This window comes from Halichoeres trimaculatus, unplaced genomic scaffold (genome assembly GCF_033239565.1).
Source record: "Halichoeres trimaculatus isolate MK-OKI-2021-1 unplaced genomic scaffold, fHalTri1.1 fHalTri1_scaffold_14, whole genome shotgun sequence".
Lineage (NCBI taxonomy): Eukaryota > Metazoa > Chordata > Actinopteri > Labriformes > Labridae > Halichoeres > Halichoeres trimaculatus.
Genome location: NW_027437192.1, coordinates 23,553,777 through 23,571,653, shown reverse-complemented (window position 1 = coordinate 23,571,653; position 17,877 = coordinate 23,553,777). Strand labels below are relative to the sequence as shown.

Below are 17,877 nucleotides of genomic sequence, written 5' to 3'. Positions count from 1 at the left end.
GACTATGATTGTTATTTTATCAGTCTCCTACACTGTAAAAATTAAACTTCACATGATTTTTAAACTAACTGACACAAGAACAGAGAAAAAAACACTGATGTTTACGGCATCAAAACCTACATCATCAAGTTTAGGAAAAAAATAACTGGAATATACTTTAAGATTTTATTTATGATACAGTTTATGGGCAACAGACAGTGGAGAAGCTCTCCGGCGCCATCTACCGTAGTGGAGGTGCTAAAGATGTACTTAGAACTCACCTAAAATACAAATTTTTATTTTAAGAAAACTATCAATATTACTAACTAAATATTTATATTTTATCACAGGTCAATGTACTACGATATATTGCAGTGTCAAATTTTTTTCACACATCTACCAGCAGCTCAGTCACTGGGTGCTCAGACAAGGGAGGATAGAGAAAAACCACAAAGGTACTGAGATGAAATGAGCACAGATCTGATGTGAAAATGGCACAAGAAAGTGTTTTACTTTAAATGGTGACTGTGAAATATGATTTTGATCGCTCTGTGTGATTAATATTTGCATTGATATAAAAACATTTTGAATGTTAAACAAAAAAGAATCACAACAAAAGCACCAGCAGGTCTTTACCTGGAAAAGTATATTGCCAAATAACTGACTAATTCTCCTTCATCATTAATGGTTGGCAAAGTTAAGAATGAAACTCTCATCCCTTGTGAATTTGATTGGTCGGTTAGAGATATGTGACGTTGATGAGCCATGACTCATTGCAAGAAGAAGGAAACTCACCTTGCTCTGATGTCAGCGTGTCACATGATCCGTAGCTGATAGCCAGCAGCGCCAGACAGGAGCAAAGGAGCCACATGATGTCCCTCCACTGAAACAACACCTCACCTCACCTGGCCTCTGCCACCAGCTGATGGATGAACATAGAGAAAAAGGGAAAAGTCAAAAAGTCAAATCCTTCCTACGTTCAGTTTCCATGCCACCCAGTCTGCTCAGTGTGCCGACAGCTGCGCATTATGCTTGACTCCTAAATAGACGTTGATGTATATTTATGAGTCAGTCACAGTTGATGTGTTAATTATGTGGTATGATGCTGGCTTTGTTAGTGGCATATGAATTAGGCAGAATGTCCCTCATTAAGGAGTGTAACTCTATAAAGTCTGATCATAGTCATTATCCTGTCCATCTGGTTGGCCTTTGACTGGGCAGCTGCTTTATGCACGCACACTCGCATGCATGAAAATATGTCTGAGAGAGTACACTTAAGAACACACGCACAAGTGACCAAAGCAGGAAAGAGTCAAAAAGTCACAAAGGAAGAAAACAACAGATACACACTGCACATGTCAGGCAACGGAGGGATACACACACATGAAAGTGCAATGATTTACATGCAGGCAGCTTGGTCCACAGTCAAACAGACAGTGGGGCCAAAACACACAAACACATCTGGAGACTATTCTACTGGAGCTGGGGTTGTGTTGCACCAGATGCTTCCACGTGGCTCAATAACAAGCACACACACACACATGCACACATTTAAGCTACATTAGCATGTGTGCCACGTTTAAATAACAACTTTATACAGTCTCCGAGGCCCTCACTCTACAACGTCTTTGACATGAATGCACACACAGGAATGGACGTGCACTATAACACTGAACCCACCCACTCTGACTCACGTAAACACATCCCAGCTGACCTGGACTTGCCCCCGGCATGTGTGAGGACCCCATAACTCAGCAGTGTTTACAGGTACAGCGGGGCCCTCCAGGCAGGCAGCCCAGCAGACTGTGTCGCCGGCGCACACCTGTCCCGTCTGCCCATAAGTATGACCCCCACACACTCTCCTGGGGGTACACAATGTGGCGAGTCCCGCCTGCTTCGAGGACAGGGTGTGAATAGCATCTAGCTTGACCTGCTTAAGTAGCATGCTGCTAGCAGACAAGGTGCCGCAGGACAACGTTGTGTATTATGTTGTACAAGAAAAAGAACAGCTTGAAATGTCCCGCACTGAATTATTCATCTTTGCTTGTTTCCTTACAACTTTCAAAGGCCATGTTAGCAGGGTTAGCAGAGTCACACTGGTGTTCATGTAGCTGTAAGCTAGAGAGCAAGAAATAGCTTTTAAAATAACAGTTTCCCCTTGTAGTTGGTTGGGCGGAAGGTTAATCAAAGGCGGAGACAGCTGAGTTTGAGCACTCCAAAGCTGCTGCTGTTATTACAGGCTTCATGCCACATGATCACAATAATAAGAAAGTTCACACAGTACATAATACATAATGCATCACAGTCTAGAGAACACAGGCTGAAGAAAAGTTACAGCTCATTGCTATTATTGTCTGGCTATAATCCAAAACAGTTTAGAAAGCTTCCTAATATGCTCTGCCATGGACGCCTCTTTTCTCTTCTCTTTTTGAACTCCATCTGCAGCTCCATGGCCACCCATCTGGCCATGGCAGATAAAGCCAGCACAGGGTTAGGACACTGGGCTTGGCCGCTGGGCTGGCTATAAGCCCAGAGAGCAGACCTGCGAGTGATCGGGTCAGTGAGTACGAGGCCAATACAGGAAGGAAAACAGTGACAGATATTGAAAGTCTTCCAGCACTACAGGCCTGAGCACCAGCGCCAGATAGTAGTGGTGACCAACACGAGAAGTCACAACAGAGCCCTCATTAAAATTTTTTTTCTCAACAAAAATGTGTCTCCCTTGAAGATAGAGCTGCCCAATAGCTCTAGGAGTCATTTCAGTTCTGGGTCATGAACTGTTGCCTGCTTTCTAAATCGAGAATTTCATGGCTTGGATACAGTGACAAAAGATGCGCTGAGACCGTTCTGTATAACAATGAAGTAGGTAATTTGTGCTCAATGCTTAGCAATTTCTGTTGTCACACATTTCATCATCATTGCCGCCGCTTACAGATGGAATAACAGCCTCAACACGAGCTTGTTTAGAGGAACACACTCTTACAGAGTTAAATGAAACATGTCCTCTCTATGGCTTGACAAGAGAATTGCTTATTAGTTACCGAGCCATGGATGATTAAATAACAGCGAACCAGAAGCCCGCTGCTTAGACTGCTCTGCATCTGTTTAAACGGGTGAACCCGGCATAAATGTGCCAGTCGTGTAATATTTGAAGGTTCACTGCTTTTCCAGCTGTCTCTCCCAGCATCCTAAAACAAAGATTGATGGACAGCTCGCTCACAGGGTATCAGCTTCCAATCTTCCTGGCTCTGTCTCCCTCATACAAACACATACAGTGAGGACTGCTTTGGGTGCAATGCTGTGAAAACAATCTACTGATCTGTCTGGGAGGTTGTGACTCCTGTCTCCTACAGGAAAACTTCTCTTAGCAGAAAGTTTGTTGAATAGTTCCCCGAAAGTTGACTGAAAAGCAGCCAAATAACAGACATCCTGCAGACTGTGGTAAGTAGTCACACATGTATGCTCCAATTCAGTGACATAACATGCCATCAAGATAAAGCTAATCGTATTTATGAGGCAGTGCTAGAAACATATTCATGGTCTCCATATGGTTTCCTTGTCAACTAGAACTCATGCGGGTCAGTACAAAGTAAGATTTGTGGTTTGCCAAAGTTCATGTGTCCACGTTCCAACATCTGAGTGCAGCCAAGACATGATCAGACTCTGCTCTTATTTAAGTCTTGTTCTCTGCATGCTTGGGTGCATTTTTACTAATCATTGTTGGTCAAACAAATAAAATGAACAAAGGGGCTCTTCTTGATGCCAGACATCTTCCTTTTTATGTCCCAGAGCGCACATTGAGCATGAGTCTGCAAGCAGTTATGCAGTTTGCAGTGTCGTTGTAGTCACCAAACCTTAAGGCTCAGTCTAGTCTTAGTTCGTAGTGTTAAAGTCTGAGACTGGGAGCCAAGTCTTTCTCTGGATCCAATTTCCTAGCCCAGACCTGTTGATAAAAAATGTTACCTCTAGACCACCTCAGAGGCTAATGTTGCCATTAGCTTGCTAACTGTAATGTCATCTCTTTTTCTGAGAGCATCTTGTTACAAGTTGTGGTAGTCCCTGTCGTCTTTGCAGTAGTTTGATACATATCAACTCACCATGTTTAACTAATATTGCTTTGATCTGCTGTAAAGTAATAAGATCATATATTTGTGACATCTCTTTAGGTGTCCTGACTTAACAAGACAGCTCATGCGTCCAGGTGCAAACGCCCTTAAACCGTTGTAAAACCCTGCAACTTGAATGAAGTCTTAGGGTTGTGCAACAAAATTAACAATATGACTAAAACAGCCCTTGAAGACTAAGAGGAAAATGTTTTCCAGGACACTAGAGAGTATTCTACACTACATACAACCTGGACTTTATCACTACAAAGCTGACGTTGTGTATAATGACTAACATCTACAGCTGTTCTTCCTGGAATGAGGTCAGGGCTTAAAGGTGATGCTTTGAACTTAATGCTACAGCTGTACGCTGAAAAGGGTATGAGGATGGTGCTGATGGCTGCAAGTTAAGTTTTGAAAGTATTGTACATTTAAGTAGGAGACAAACTTCTGGTTTGTAACTTTTGATTTATTTCTATCTTGATAGAAAATAATCAAGATTTAAAGTGAGGGTGTCTCAAAAGTGTGTGGTTACCCTCATAGGGACCACAGAAGTCTGTTGAAAACAAAAATATGTCTGTCTAAATGTCATTCATAACCACGTGTGAATTTTAAGGTGGTGTGAGAAAAAAAGTTAGAGGTAATAACAGGCAAGGAGTCATCCTCTAGGGACCAGAAATCTCTTTGCTCAGCTGTTGACAAATGGTCTATGGCAGGGGTGGCCAACCTGTGGCTTGTGAGCCGCATGTGGCTCTTTGCCATTCAGTGTGTGGCTCTTTGGTCCATTCATAAAAAGGAAAAAAAACATCATTTCATTGTTAAGAGAGGTGTGCCAATCAATCTTAAACCTTGTTTTTTATCCCCTAGACAGATAGATAGATAGATAGATAGATAGATAGATAGATAGATAGATAGATAGATAGATAGATAGATAGATAGATAGATAGATAGATAGATAGATAGTAGGGCTGGACAATTAATCAGATTTTAATTGTGATTTCAATTTTGCCATCTGACAATCAAAAAAACAATATAATCGAAAAAAAAACAATTAATATGCCACACAGTGTAGATGTATGCAAGTTCCTGTGCTTCATAGCTCTTCTGTGTTCCATGTGCAGCCACAGCGAGTATATGTGACTTATGTGTATCAAAAATACTGTATGTGCCACTTACTGGTTCTTTAAAGTTGTGTTTAAATCAGTACTGAAGTTTTTTAATAAATGAATAATTGTGTATATTAATCGTGATTTCAATATCACTTAAAATAATCGGGATTCTTATTTTTACCATAATCGCCCAGCCCTAATAGATAGATAGATAGATAGATAGATAGATAGATAGATAGATAGATAGATAGATAGATAGATAGATTTGTTCTGTAGTGAAAGCAGGAATTTGTGTTTGACAGGGCTACATCTACGAATTTATACACACAAATAAAATAATGAATAAATCTCACTTTAAAAATTAGAAATGCATCAATTTTCATTTTATGTCATTTCATTTATGTGTGAGAGGAAGTGTGTTTGTACCACTATGTGTAATATGTGGCACTTTGTTGTACCACAGTCATTTTTGTGGCTCTTAGTCTCTAACTGTTGGCCACTCCTGGCCTATAGTTTATGGCCATACAGAGCAGTTTTGCCTTATGTCCTTACATCAAGATTTAAAAAAACTAAATAAATAAAAAATAAACAAACAAACAAACAAAAAAACGATTAATTTTCTTGGGATTTAGAATGTCTCACAAGTGACTAGGCACTCCATGGGAAAGCTTTAGTCATACTTGAGTCAAGAACAAAACCTGGCTGACAGAGCGACTTTGCCATTCATTGAGCTTTACAGTATTTATACATTACATACATGACAAGTAGACAGGTACTGACTGAGTACATAATCTTTCACTCTCACAGATGTTTTTCTCTGACAGGAGGTACAAGATCATTTGTTCTGAGTGGTAGATGTGATTATGAAATGTACACGTATGCTCTTGGCCCCCTGAACTTTACTTATGCTTTAGGCCAACGATTGGAATGCAAAGCAGGCCTGTTGCAGCGGGAAACCAGCAGTGTATTAAAGTCATTAAAGAAGTCCTGAGGCTTTGATGGACACTCCAGATACACAGCGATAAGAGGCAATGGAAACTTAGAGGCTAGCCAAGGCAAACTGAAAGACACCAAAGACAGACTAAGGCAAGTTTTTACTAGTCTTACATTCTGGGCAGCTTTCAGGGCCTAAACATGAATATTTGTAAATGAGAGTCAGGCTGGTACAGTTGTAGGTTGCAGATAAAAGTAAGGAGTGTTTGTTGTGAATGACAACACTTTAGTCAAGGCTGCCAGAAAGTTTCATCATGCTTGATGTAGTCAGCCTTCAGCAGGCTGTTGACCTTCTGCTCTTCTTCATCTTTACATTTCTAATGAAGGTGCTGACTGACCGGAATGAGTATTAGAGTCAAGTGGATGATGCAATTAGCTGCAGGGCCATAACACACGCTACAAGTGTTAAGCAGAAAGTAAAATAGATGCACTGCTCACAGCTTAGCACTGCTTTCCCCACCTGCAACAGGTTAACTGAGCGACATTAAATGTGTGGTTAAATTCAAGGACGGCCATTTGTAACGTTTACAGGGTTTTATTCCCATGCTGGAGAGGGAGCAAAACCTGTTACTGCAGGGGGAAGGTGTCCCTGGAGAAACTGCAGACTACAAGGACTTCAGGGCTTTTGAATGTCCATGCTTCTTTAAATGTGCTGCTTTTAAATGGCCCTTCAAGAACAGATATCTGAAGGTGAGGAGGCAACACTGGAGAGAATGAGCCACATCAGACAAATAAATCTTGCTATCTCTGGAGAAGCAGCTCTCTGGTGAATTAAACAGATGCCGCACTGAGTTTTTCCACATTCAGGGGAGAGGGGGGACTTGCACAAAACTTTCCATCATTCCCGAGGGGCTTTCTTGTGGGGTGCAGAAACAGGATGCAAAAGCCTGCAAACATGGGATGGCTTAGTCATGAGAAAAACAGATGTGGCTGCAGTGGCGTTAAAGCTTCCCCTGCAGCATTTCTCATCTCTACTGAGAGAGTGAAAAAGTTAGATTTCAAACACTGATCTCAGATCAGCACTGTACCCTTCCCAGACATTACTTATCATGAATGATATGCATGTAGCAGATCCAAACAGTGCTGCTCTGCTTGGAGGCTTTTCCATGCCACAGGGGTTGGATCAAGGCCACGGAGATTTACAGTATTAAGTCATCCAATAATGGGTTGTATTAAGGCCTGGCTTGCATATAAGGGGAAAATCAGACTCATCTCTGCCAGCAGCTGAATACCAACAAGATGTGGTTTGTAGCTGTTGGGAAATCCAACACAAAAAGAAAACATTTTTATTTTTTTTCATTTGGTGCCTTCTGTGTGGGTATTGCAGCAGTTTTATTGTGCTTTACCACAGTGTCATTGAAAAATAATGTCTAAGATCTTACATTGTAAATTCAAGGTGAGTTCCCAGTGTCTACCCTCCTAAAAGCTACCTACAATAACCCCATGTGATGTGCAGTAGGAGCACTCTCAAGCCTGTTGAGGCAGAGACCAGCTGCAAAACTTTCTCAACAAAGTTTCTCAAACACAAACTTTCCAGACTTCACCAGCATATTTCTGTCTTTGCAGTACCAGGCAACTTAACTTTTTATGACAGCATTTTGACGTTTTAAGCATCCTCAACAAAACGTAAAAGCTTCATACCTTCAACTATTGATAAATCCACAAACTTGGGGTCCACATTAATCCCTTGAAAATGCGTGAACGTATCCAGAGAGCACTTTGAAAATCCCGTGTGGAGATGGGAATCAAACGTAATCCGGTATGGCGGGGGGTTTCGTCCTCCTCTCCACTTTTTTCTTGAGGCTTCTTCCACGGAGAAAGGGGAGAAGGAAAAAAAGTTTCTGCGGAATTGTCCGTGTGGAACTTTTCCCCTCCCCTCTTCCTCCCCTTCTCTCCTTCTCTCGTTCCCTGCGCGCGCTGCTTCAAAATCACTTCCCAAATCTCCCCCTTTCCCTCCGCTGTCTCCTCACTTTTCTTCTTCAGCTGTTGAGCTCTCCCTGCTCTTTTACAACACAGCTCCCCCAGTCTTTTCCTACCTCCCTCTGAGGGAAATCCCTCTGTGACATCACCTCCTCCAAAGTCCTGGAGATGAGCCCTGGGCATCCTTCTAATCTCTCTTCCTGGGCTTCACTGCTCTTGCGTGTTTTCACCCTCACCTCCGTACCCACTCTTCCTCTTCAAAGTGGCAGCATGGTCGTTGGGTTATGAAAGGGGCTGTGAAGAGTTTGAAAGTAAAAAAAAAAAGTCTCCCTTCTAGATATATGCCTGATTGTAATCCACACTTTAAAATGAGATTAACAGTGCCAATATTGCTGGTTACAGGTTATTTTAAATTGCTACTTCTTAGCGTCCTGGAGAGTGATACATCCCAAGCTAAAGGCTAATTAGCCTGTTTGTGCTAATATTCATTCTAACCCACATGCAGCAGTTATCCCAGTTCAAACATGAGAGTCTATCAATAAAATGAAGAGTGAGGGTACGTTAGCTCTGCTTAGTGAATGACTGGCAGGACATAACCAGGGTTCACTAACGTTACACATTACAGACATGTCTTAGAGCACCGAGCTGGCAGCTGCGCGAAATATAGACAGCTACTAAACTACATGCAAATTGACAGTGTTTACCTGTTGTCACGTTAGCCTACAGTACGTCAAAGAACCGGGCTGCTAATGTCGCTACATGTAGCTGGCTGCAACATTTGCTTGATGTCGCTACATAACTGTACTGTTCTTACCTTGGCGCGTAGTATCCAGTAATAAGTTGCCTTGAACAAAGAAAATTTGGTTTTGATCCGCTTAAAATAATTTATGACAGTGTGCATGGGACTCCAGGCCAGAGGGTGGCAAGGGAGTGCAATTAAAACAGACCTTCCTTATAGCATCTTTAAGAGGAATTTACTCCATTTACATTAATGAACTTCCTAATCATACTTACCCTTGATTGGCAGCCAGGTCCACAGCTTCCATATTGTTTTATCACTAGGTTTTTATTGCACCTCATCCATAAAGTGGCCCCCCAGTTTGCAGCCCGGAAACACTCGTAACTGCCACATAAATTTGGCCTTTATTGTCAGTTAGTAAATAGATCAGGAGGAGAATAAATATCACTCTGGCATCTGATTTATGTCTGCCTCCCCTGCTGCTCTGGTTGAATAGGTTCAGAGAAGTGCTCCCACCTTCAATGTATTTATTTCTGTCCTCTATACTCAGAGGTCAACTCCACTACCAAACCATTATCTTTGACTTTGTTATTAACATTAACCTCTAGCTTCAGGAGAATGAAAGCATGTAAACAGAGGCAGAGAATAAGGCAGCTTTGAAAAAAACTCAGTGAACTCCAGCTTTGCCTTTTTGGCTTCCGAATGGAGAAACAAGATGTTGACGCTCCATTAACAGCTTCTACAGCTGCTGCAACCTTTGAACTTACATGTGGACCCCTGGTGTGACCTCTTTGAAACTAACATCTTCACTGTCAGCAAACCCATTTAGGTGCAAACTCTGGAACAACTTGTACCGTCGATAGTGCGTGACTGAATATACGTGTGTATATATATATATATAGATTTTTTTTTCTTTGATGGAAGTTTGCAGCACAAAAGAATCAGCTCAATAAGAATCCTTTCAATTTGATAAGAAGCTGAACCTCTTGTTTTAGGCCTAGGGAAAAAAAAAAACACTGAACCTAGTTTTGGAATTCAAATCCTGTGACTGATGGCTTTGATCATTTTTGTAACAAAAAAAGTGCTCATTTTGATTCATGCGGCTTGAAAATGCTTAGAAATTGTCAGCTCAGGTTCTTCAAGTAAAAAAAAAATATATATATTAGATTTTCAAGGTCCAGGTTGGATTAGTAAAGCCTGATCCCTTTGCATTTCCACAGCCAAACGTGCCCTTTTTGGTAGGTGGCATGTAAGCCTCAACCTGCCTGAACCTGGCCCCCCACCCCATGCAATATTTTGGGAAAATAGTCTGTTTCATTTGTGCTGGTTTGTGCAGAAAAAAAACCTGTTGTTTGTGCTGTTACTGTTTTTAAGTTGTTACATATTATTTTAAAGGTCATCCGGCGTTCACCCAGCCCCCCATTTGCTCCAAATGGTACTGTTCGTTTGTGGTTTGTTTGTGCTGGTTGGTGCCGTAAAATATATCTATATTTAACAGTAATGTGTCATCTTGTCTATAGCTGAATCAGTAATACCATAATGTTAGCATCATGGTTACATTTCTCAAAGCTGAAGTTAAAATAGAAAACAATGACTTACTAACTTTCACAACTTTTCTGTATCCGTCAGGAAAGTATACTTTTTTTTAACTTCGGTTGTGGTCATACATGTTGTGTTGTGGTGATGGAATTTGTGTAGCTGCTTTTGCGTTTATATTGTGGCTTTTGCTAAACAACTGCTGGATTAAAAAAAAAAAAAAAAGTCAACTTTAACGAGAATAACACTGCTCACCCTTCACTTCTGAGCATTAATAAATGTGTGTCAGTATCAATGTCTGCCTCAACCCGCCCCTTAGCCTATATGTTGATGTTTTAGTTGTGTTGGGAAGTTTTTGGGCAAAGAGTAGATGTGGCTACTCAGCCAATCACAGCAAGTCCAGTGTGCAAGTGGTTTTTCGTGTTGATGATCGTGAGTGGAAGCTAATCAGAGCAGCTATAATAGTGGACTTAGCTCAGATGAAGAAAAACAAAGTGAATTGAAACCCCAAAAAGATAAGCCTTTTTCTCAAACCAAGAGGCTGGCTTGACTTTTACTTCCTTTGAGGCACTTGGAGAGCAACACAGGGCAAAGAGCAATGTGAGTTGGTATGTGTACAATACCCATGAGATTTTAGCTTGTGCCAAAATGCCAGGTAGGGTGCACGGTACTCCAGTCTCTCCCACGTAGAAAGCCATTGCTACAGGTGGTTGCTAGGCTAATGAGTGTCGTCATATAGTCACAGTTGGAGGCTGTGAGTGTGCGTTGACACTGACACTGATTCAAGGAGGAGCCCACTTTGAATATTGTGTTAATGAACAAGTCATAAAAATTCTTGGTCCACAGAGCCAGAGTCAAATAGCACGGTGAAGGAGACAATAGACTAGCATCATTTTTTTCTTTGAATGACGAGATCTATCCGAACCACACATTTGGAATCCTGTGCTCCCCCTACCACAAAGCCCCCCTTTGTTGGGATCCCCCCTCCAGTTTGGTTTTAGATTAAATGCTCAAATTAGCTGTGCTCTGATGTTAGTTAACAGGCTGAAAAAACGTAATTTCTTGTTTGTCACCTCATATATGGTCCAATCTCTCTCCAGTTTGCAACTGTTCATTGTCTCCATGGCTGTTAATCAATCTGAAAGCTGTGAAATGACCACAGTATATCAGATTGTTGAGGTTTATTTCCTGGCTATCTCACTGATCTTCTATCTGTGTAAGATCCTTGATTCATCTGATTGGTCAAACACCCTAACCTTGCAGAGCAGATGTACCTGCCTGATTCAGTTTCTGAAATCCTGCAGATCCATCTTGCCAGGATCCATTGATCAACAAATTCACTTGGCTAAATTCTAACCGGCCCAATCAGGGAAGAGTTGTGGGAGCAGCGGAAGTGACGAGCAGACGTGACATCATCAGACTTTCGTATTTGTCAGCAGCAGTCGTTTAACGTCATTATCACAGGTGTTTCTCGTGTTCCTATAGTTATTCATCTAATGTTTCTCAGCAGTGGCACACATAAGCTACGTCATACTGTGGCTTGATGTGGATTGGTCTGTGGTGAGTGTGTCAATCAAACCGGTCGTCCAATCACCAGCTGCTGATTTTTTTTAAAACAAATCCAAAGAGCTGCTACCATGATGGACAAGTGAAATATTTCTGTGGCTACTTTTAGGTTACTGTCCACTACAGAGAAACTTGAACCATGAGAGGTGGTGATGATAGCTGCAGGGCTCAAAGTTCCAACCCAACAGGCAGATAATAATCCATTGCCATATAAATATTTTTCAACACCAGTTTTAAAAACCTCCTCACCTCGAGCGTAACATCACAAGAAGTCAGGAAGTCAGCAGCAGGAATACGGTATGCTTGTTCGGTGTGGATGTTAACTTTAAATAAATAAGCACATTGAGAACTGACAGACATACATAATTCATATTCAAGAAACATTGCTATGATTATTTATTTATCTATTCCTATTTTTAAGTTTGACTGATGATCCATCTGTGGACTGTAGTAATGTTCTGTGATGGTCAAAATGTTTTGATTTCCATTTTTTGGGGAGCTGTCATGTCTTGCATTTTTTATAGTCTATTTTCTTCAGTGAATGAAATCATCTTGTTTTGGTATTCTGCTTGCTATGGTTACAAAACTCGCTTTTCAGCCACTGTTTCTTTTTTTTTCATGTGGCATAAAAGTATCAAAGGCACTACCTTCCTGTTTCAAACAGCTCCTTGTATGTATCTTCACAATCTCATGGTTGCAGGTATACTTCGTCTTTGCTCTTTGACGCTCCTTTGATTATGTGCCTGATCCCTTTATCATTGTCAATACATTTCATTGATTCAGGTGTAGAGATAAACTTCTCTGTCAAAGTTTAAAGCTTGATAATGCTCTGTTAAACATCTTCCAATGAGAGGTAGGGATGGAGATAACAAATGCGAGACCTCTTCTCAAATACTGTCTTGCCTTTTTTATTTATTTATTTTTGCTTGTGAGGGAAGACTGAGAGGGAACTGACTTGAAGGATGCAATTATTTTGAAGGTCTTTGTATAATACATGAAAGAATACTGCTTCAGAGGCCTCCTGAGAGTGACGTCCAGATAATAGATTTGTCTTTTTCTCTATTTTCTCGAAGCTCTTGTCTGCATACAAGAAAAATCAGGCCATGCAAGCAGCATGTAACCACGGTTTCAATGAGATTCACTTAAAATGCCCCAGTTCACATGCATATGAGCCATTCGTAATCTGGCCTTGTGGGAGTAAATTGTGATGACAACCCTGAGAGACATGATCATAAATGCTTCATCTTAGAAAAAAAAAGAATAAAAACGGGAAAACAAAACGATGGCATGCCATGAAGGATCGGCAAAGGAGATATCGTAAAATGCAGAGCCTGAGGGTGGTGCAGGTTGCCACGAAATTGTCCTCTTCTTGATTCAGTCTGTGCTGATGTTAAACAAATTGACAGGGATTGGAAGGCTTCTGGATACAGCCGGGGAAGACTGCGCCAAGACGAGCAGTGTGCACACATGTAATGGAGCGAGCTGTAACACTATCACATACTACCCAGGGTGTGTGGGTTTGGCCCAGTTCCAGCGATCGGCAGGGGGCCATCTCTGAAAAAGACGATCAATGAGCTCATCAAGCGGCATCGTATGGAGGTCTAAATACATTCAATGATTTACGAGACATGAGACCTTACTCGAACCAGCGCTGCAAGTTTTATCTCACCTTTTGTTCAACTTTAACTCCTTTTTGCCCTTCTTTTTCAAAGCACTTGTTCCACATTGGTTTGACACCACACTTTTAAACTAAAATAGATCTTTTTAATTGAAGCTCTCTCAAGTTTCTCCAATTAAAACCGAGCAGGAAGGCAATCCGTTGTGATAACAGCGTGAGGACTCCTGAGCATTCCGCCACTAACAAACATAAAACTTGTAGCTGCGAGGCTGTAAAGGATTGCACCTGTTGCAAAGCCCTCTAGGGGGGACTCCAAGACCAGCCAGACTCTTTGTCACAAGTACCGCAGGGTACAAGAGAGGCATCTCCATATGTTTGTCCACATGTTCCCTCCTAGAACCATCTTCCAACAATCCAAGCCTATCCATCTTCATTCTCACCTTTCTTCTCCTTTCTTCCATCCTCCTTTAATCATTTTCTCTGAAGCACACGCCCCCTTCTTCCCATCCTCCACTAACCTCCTCCATCTGAGATGGTAACGATGGACTTTTCTTTCTCCTTCCAGCTGCCTCTCCACTCCTTCTCTCCCTCAGTAACTATGTGAGGCGCAGGGAGTGGATGGATTCTGGCAGTGTCTTTATTGGCTCAGTTTTTTCCACTGCATGCTCCCCTGCTCCCCTAAGAGGATGAGGGATGGGGGTGCGAGAAAGAGGGGTGGGAGTAGACAGAACGGGTAGGTAGGTAGAGGGGGATAGAAATGGAAAATGAGACTAAAAAAGCAGCACACTCTATCTTTTTTATTTGTTTTGGGCTTTTTTTTTTATATTCACCTCTGAGTTAGAGGCGGTGAACCTCTACACATGCATGGTGAACATCTGCCACATACACTCAAACCCTTGGAGAGGATACAGTGAGTGCACTCGAGTCCTTGCATTTTCACCACAGACAGAGAAGTGGATTCTATTTCAAGCATGAGTGCGGATATAAATCAGTCAATCAATGAGGAAAGAGATAGCCTCACATTCTTATGGATGGGTGGTCGCGCGAAAACACAGTTCAGCATGCGGCATGAATTAGTGTGAGCCACTTTTTGATTGTCATTAGAAGCCTTGCTACACTGGTGTGTACCACTAAATTGGCTTAATACCCAACACTGGCTTTTGTTGACTGGTAATGTAACCGAGGCTTCAGCTCAGCATGAATAAAACAGCTTTCTCTGTGTGTGTGTGCGGGTGTGTGTGTGTGTGTAGGGCTCCTCAGTTTGCTGGTCTGCATTATTGCAGCAATAAGCCATGGAATAAAGTCAAACTGCCAAGCATTGAGCTGAAACGCTCCCACTGCTGCAGCAAAAATCTTAAGTTACAACACCGCTGCACACAGAGCACGCCTCCGATTTAAGACTGGAGCAGGACGCCGCAATACGTTACTAAAGTCTAATTTGCCTGTGGTGACATCGCAGGGGGGGAAGCACAAAATAGGGCACAATAAAGACAGAGAATGGGATCCATAAAGAAGAGAGCGAAAGATAGTTACCAAGGGAGATAGAGAAGGAGATCTGTTGGAAGGGGGGAAAACAAGACAAGACGAAGAAGGGGGTAGATAGTCTGCCACATCCTGCACCATGACGCCAAGCATGTGGAGCCTATTTGGCCAACTGACACATATCCAGACAACAGCTCTTCTCTTTTTCTCTCCCCCTCGTCTCAGTCTTTCCATCCAGGAAGAAAAGTTCAGAAGGCAGGGGAGGGGGATGGGTCTGTGGAATATGCTGACACAAGCTAATGAGACAAAGAGACGCACACAAAGCAGGAGAGAGAACTAAAAAGTCTGAGGAGAGCGTTGGAGGAAATACAGTAGCTGTGGCTGTAGTTTTCCATTGACGTCTGGAAAGAGTTGGTGAGCACTTGGAGCTGGGGAGCATGTGTGGTCACATGATCACTAGGCCACGTTATGAAGAAGTGAATGGGAGCTCACTACTTTGGAAGGAGGGTTTTTTCTTCCCGCCAGGCTTTCCAAACATGAATCTCACAGCTAGCTTAATGTATTTTCCACATTTGATGTAACACACAACTCATGTTCAAATGACGCTGACTCATCCTGCTGCCCTGCAAGACCCCCTTCTTCTTCCTGTATCTAACCCACACATGTATCTACAAACCTGCTCCATCATGTACATGTTTGGAAACAGTGTATGTGTACTTTATGCAGTAGTTTCATTCCTGATGTTCACTTTTTGCTTCTCCATCCAGATTCAAGCCTGATCCCACCTGTGCAGCCGCTAAGCTAACAAGCCTCTACCTGAGTCTCTGCTAAGACTGTGTCAACAATGTGCCGGCCAAACCACACAACCACTGAAGCCAGGAAAGGCTTATTGGCTCATTTATATTCCAGAGATATCCTTATTACTGCCACACCAGAGGAAATACACGCCAATATCCTCCTCTAATACCACAGGACTGTGATTTAGGCTAATATTAAACAGTTAAATTCAACAGGGAGTGATTGTTTATTTAAATTCAGTTACAGGTACAGCTACTCTCACTCAGTGCTAAAGTTTTTCCTTCCTTGTCACCACTTGAGCTTAAACAATACCTTGAATGCTTCAGGAGCTGCTCCTTGAGGCTGAAATATTATGCTAATGCTAGCTTGGCATTATGCTAACAATGACAGTCCTAAAATGCTGATGATTAGCAGATATGTTTGCCCTCTTGATTAGCTTTTTAGCATGCTAATATTTTCTAATTAGCACTAAAGGCAAAGTAAAAAGCTGACGGGAATTTAATTACTCCAGCAGACATAAACAAAAGCATTGCGGAAATTAAAACCCTCTTTTTTATTTGGCCTACTGTGAGAGAATATTAACTTCTGCTGAAGATACTGACTCAGGGAAAGCGCATAATTAGTTTAACTTAATTTAGTTTCTCTCTTTTATGAAGTGGAGCTCATAGGAAGTAGCTTTTTGTCTATAAATGTAATATTTCTCTTGGACCTTTTCTTTCCTTGTGCAGCTCTTTCCTCGTCCAGTATTGGCTGGGCAGTTTGTTGAGAGCTAGCTTTGATCCAGCAGAAACAGACTACTTTGTTTCAGGATCATTATCATTAATACTTCTGCTGGTACCTTGTCACGACTGCAAAGCAACTTCTCTCTGAGGTGTATTGCTTTCCATCAGCGCTCGAAGTTAATCGATTTGTTCTGTCTGATGTGCGATGGAGCCAAGCCGCTCGGCCAAAAATGCCTCTTCACTTCCCTCCCCCCCGAGGACTCAGGAAGTGATGTCGTTAGTTCAAGGGCTGGAGACGGCCAAAGGAGCATTAAGACTTGGCCAAGGTTGACTGTTGACACTTGCCTCCTAATTGCCAGGGAGCTGCATGGGCATGCAATCTGCTTTCAGATGCAAAACTGCACTTTAAGAGATTACGGAGACACACCTGGAATACATATTACCATTTAGCATCGCCCCAGACTTTTTTCCACTCTGTTTATCGGCTCTGATAGTTAACCCTGGTGAAGAGAGGAAACACACGCAATAAGAGCTACACTGACAATGTGTGTAGTCACACATCTTGGCAAAGGAAAAGCACTGACTGCAGATGCAGAACTATATTGCCATGAAAATGAATTTAACTAGACAAAACAAAGACGAAAGAGAGGCATCTGCATGTCCTCCAGTGGCTCTGCAGCTAATTACAGCAGGCTATAAAGCACACAGGAAACACATACCACAGCAAGTGTCCAGGTGAATCAATATCAGCATGCTTCATGCTGCGCATGCTCTCACACACACTCACGAGGTGTTTATAACCAAATCAATATGAGCAATATCAGAGTTATGTATCTCAGCTGTAACCCCAGTGCTGTGTCTGCCATATGCTTGTCTGGGATATCTGATCCATAAATCCAATAGAGATCCAACAGGCTTTTTAAATGCCTGCAAAAGTTATATTTGTTGGCAAAGAGTGTATGTGTAAAGCAGCTTTTATGCATGTAATTTGAAGTCATATAGATGTACAACAAGCCCCTGGTTAACATTTCTAGGATAACAGGTGGAAGAAAGTAAATCAGCCCTGAGTCTGCTGCTTTTAGGCTAATCGAACTGTCCGCCAGGTAGATGAAGCACACCAGGAGTTCAGGAAACATCTGACAGCCCATGGTGGCAGGTTTAATAAAAGCACTGGCTCATTAACATAGGCCTCAGACGGCGGCCCCACGCCGTCCCTTCCAGGCTCGTTATCTCAACAGTAATCCACCACATCCATTGCTAATTGGCTTCAACACGCAATAAAACTTCCAACGTTCTGAGAGATCATTAGAAT

At 42.0% G+C, this 17,877-nt stretch overlaps 1 protein-coding gene across 1 annotated transcript in view; it reads right to left on the bottom strand.

Moving 5' to 3' along the window:
• Positions 1-8,169, bottom strand: part of col16a1 (collagen, type XVI, alpha 1) — a 92,186-nt gene extending 84,017 nt beyond the window's left edge. Inside the window, exons 1-2 of the mRNA XM_074687163.1 lie at positions 7,826-8,169; positions 775-901 (exon numbers count right to left, since the gene is read on the bottom strand). Of these exons, the coding sequence (XP_074543264.1) occupies positions 775-850 (76 nt within the window). The 5' untranslated portion in view covers positions 851-901; positions 7,826-8,169. The remainder of the gene's footprint in view (positions 1-774; positions 902-7,825) is intronic.
• Positions 8,170-17,877: the final 9,708 nt, after the last annotated feature.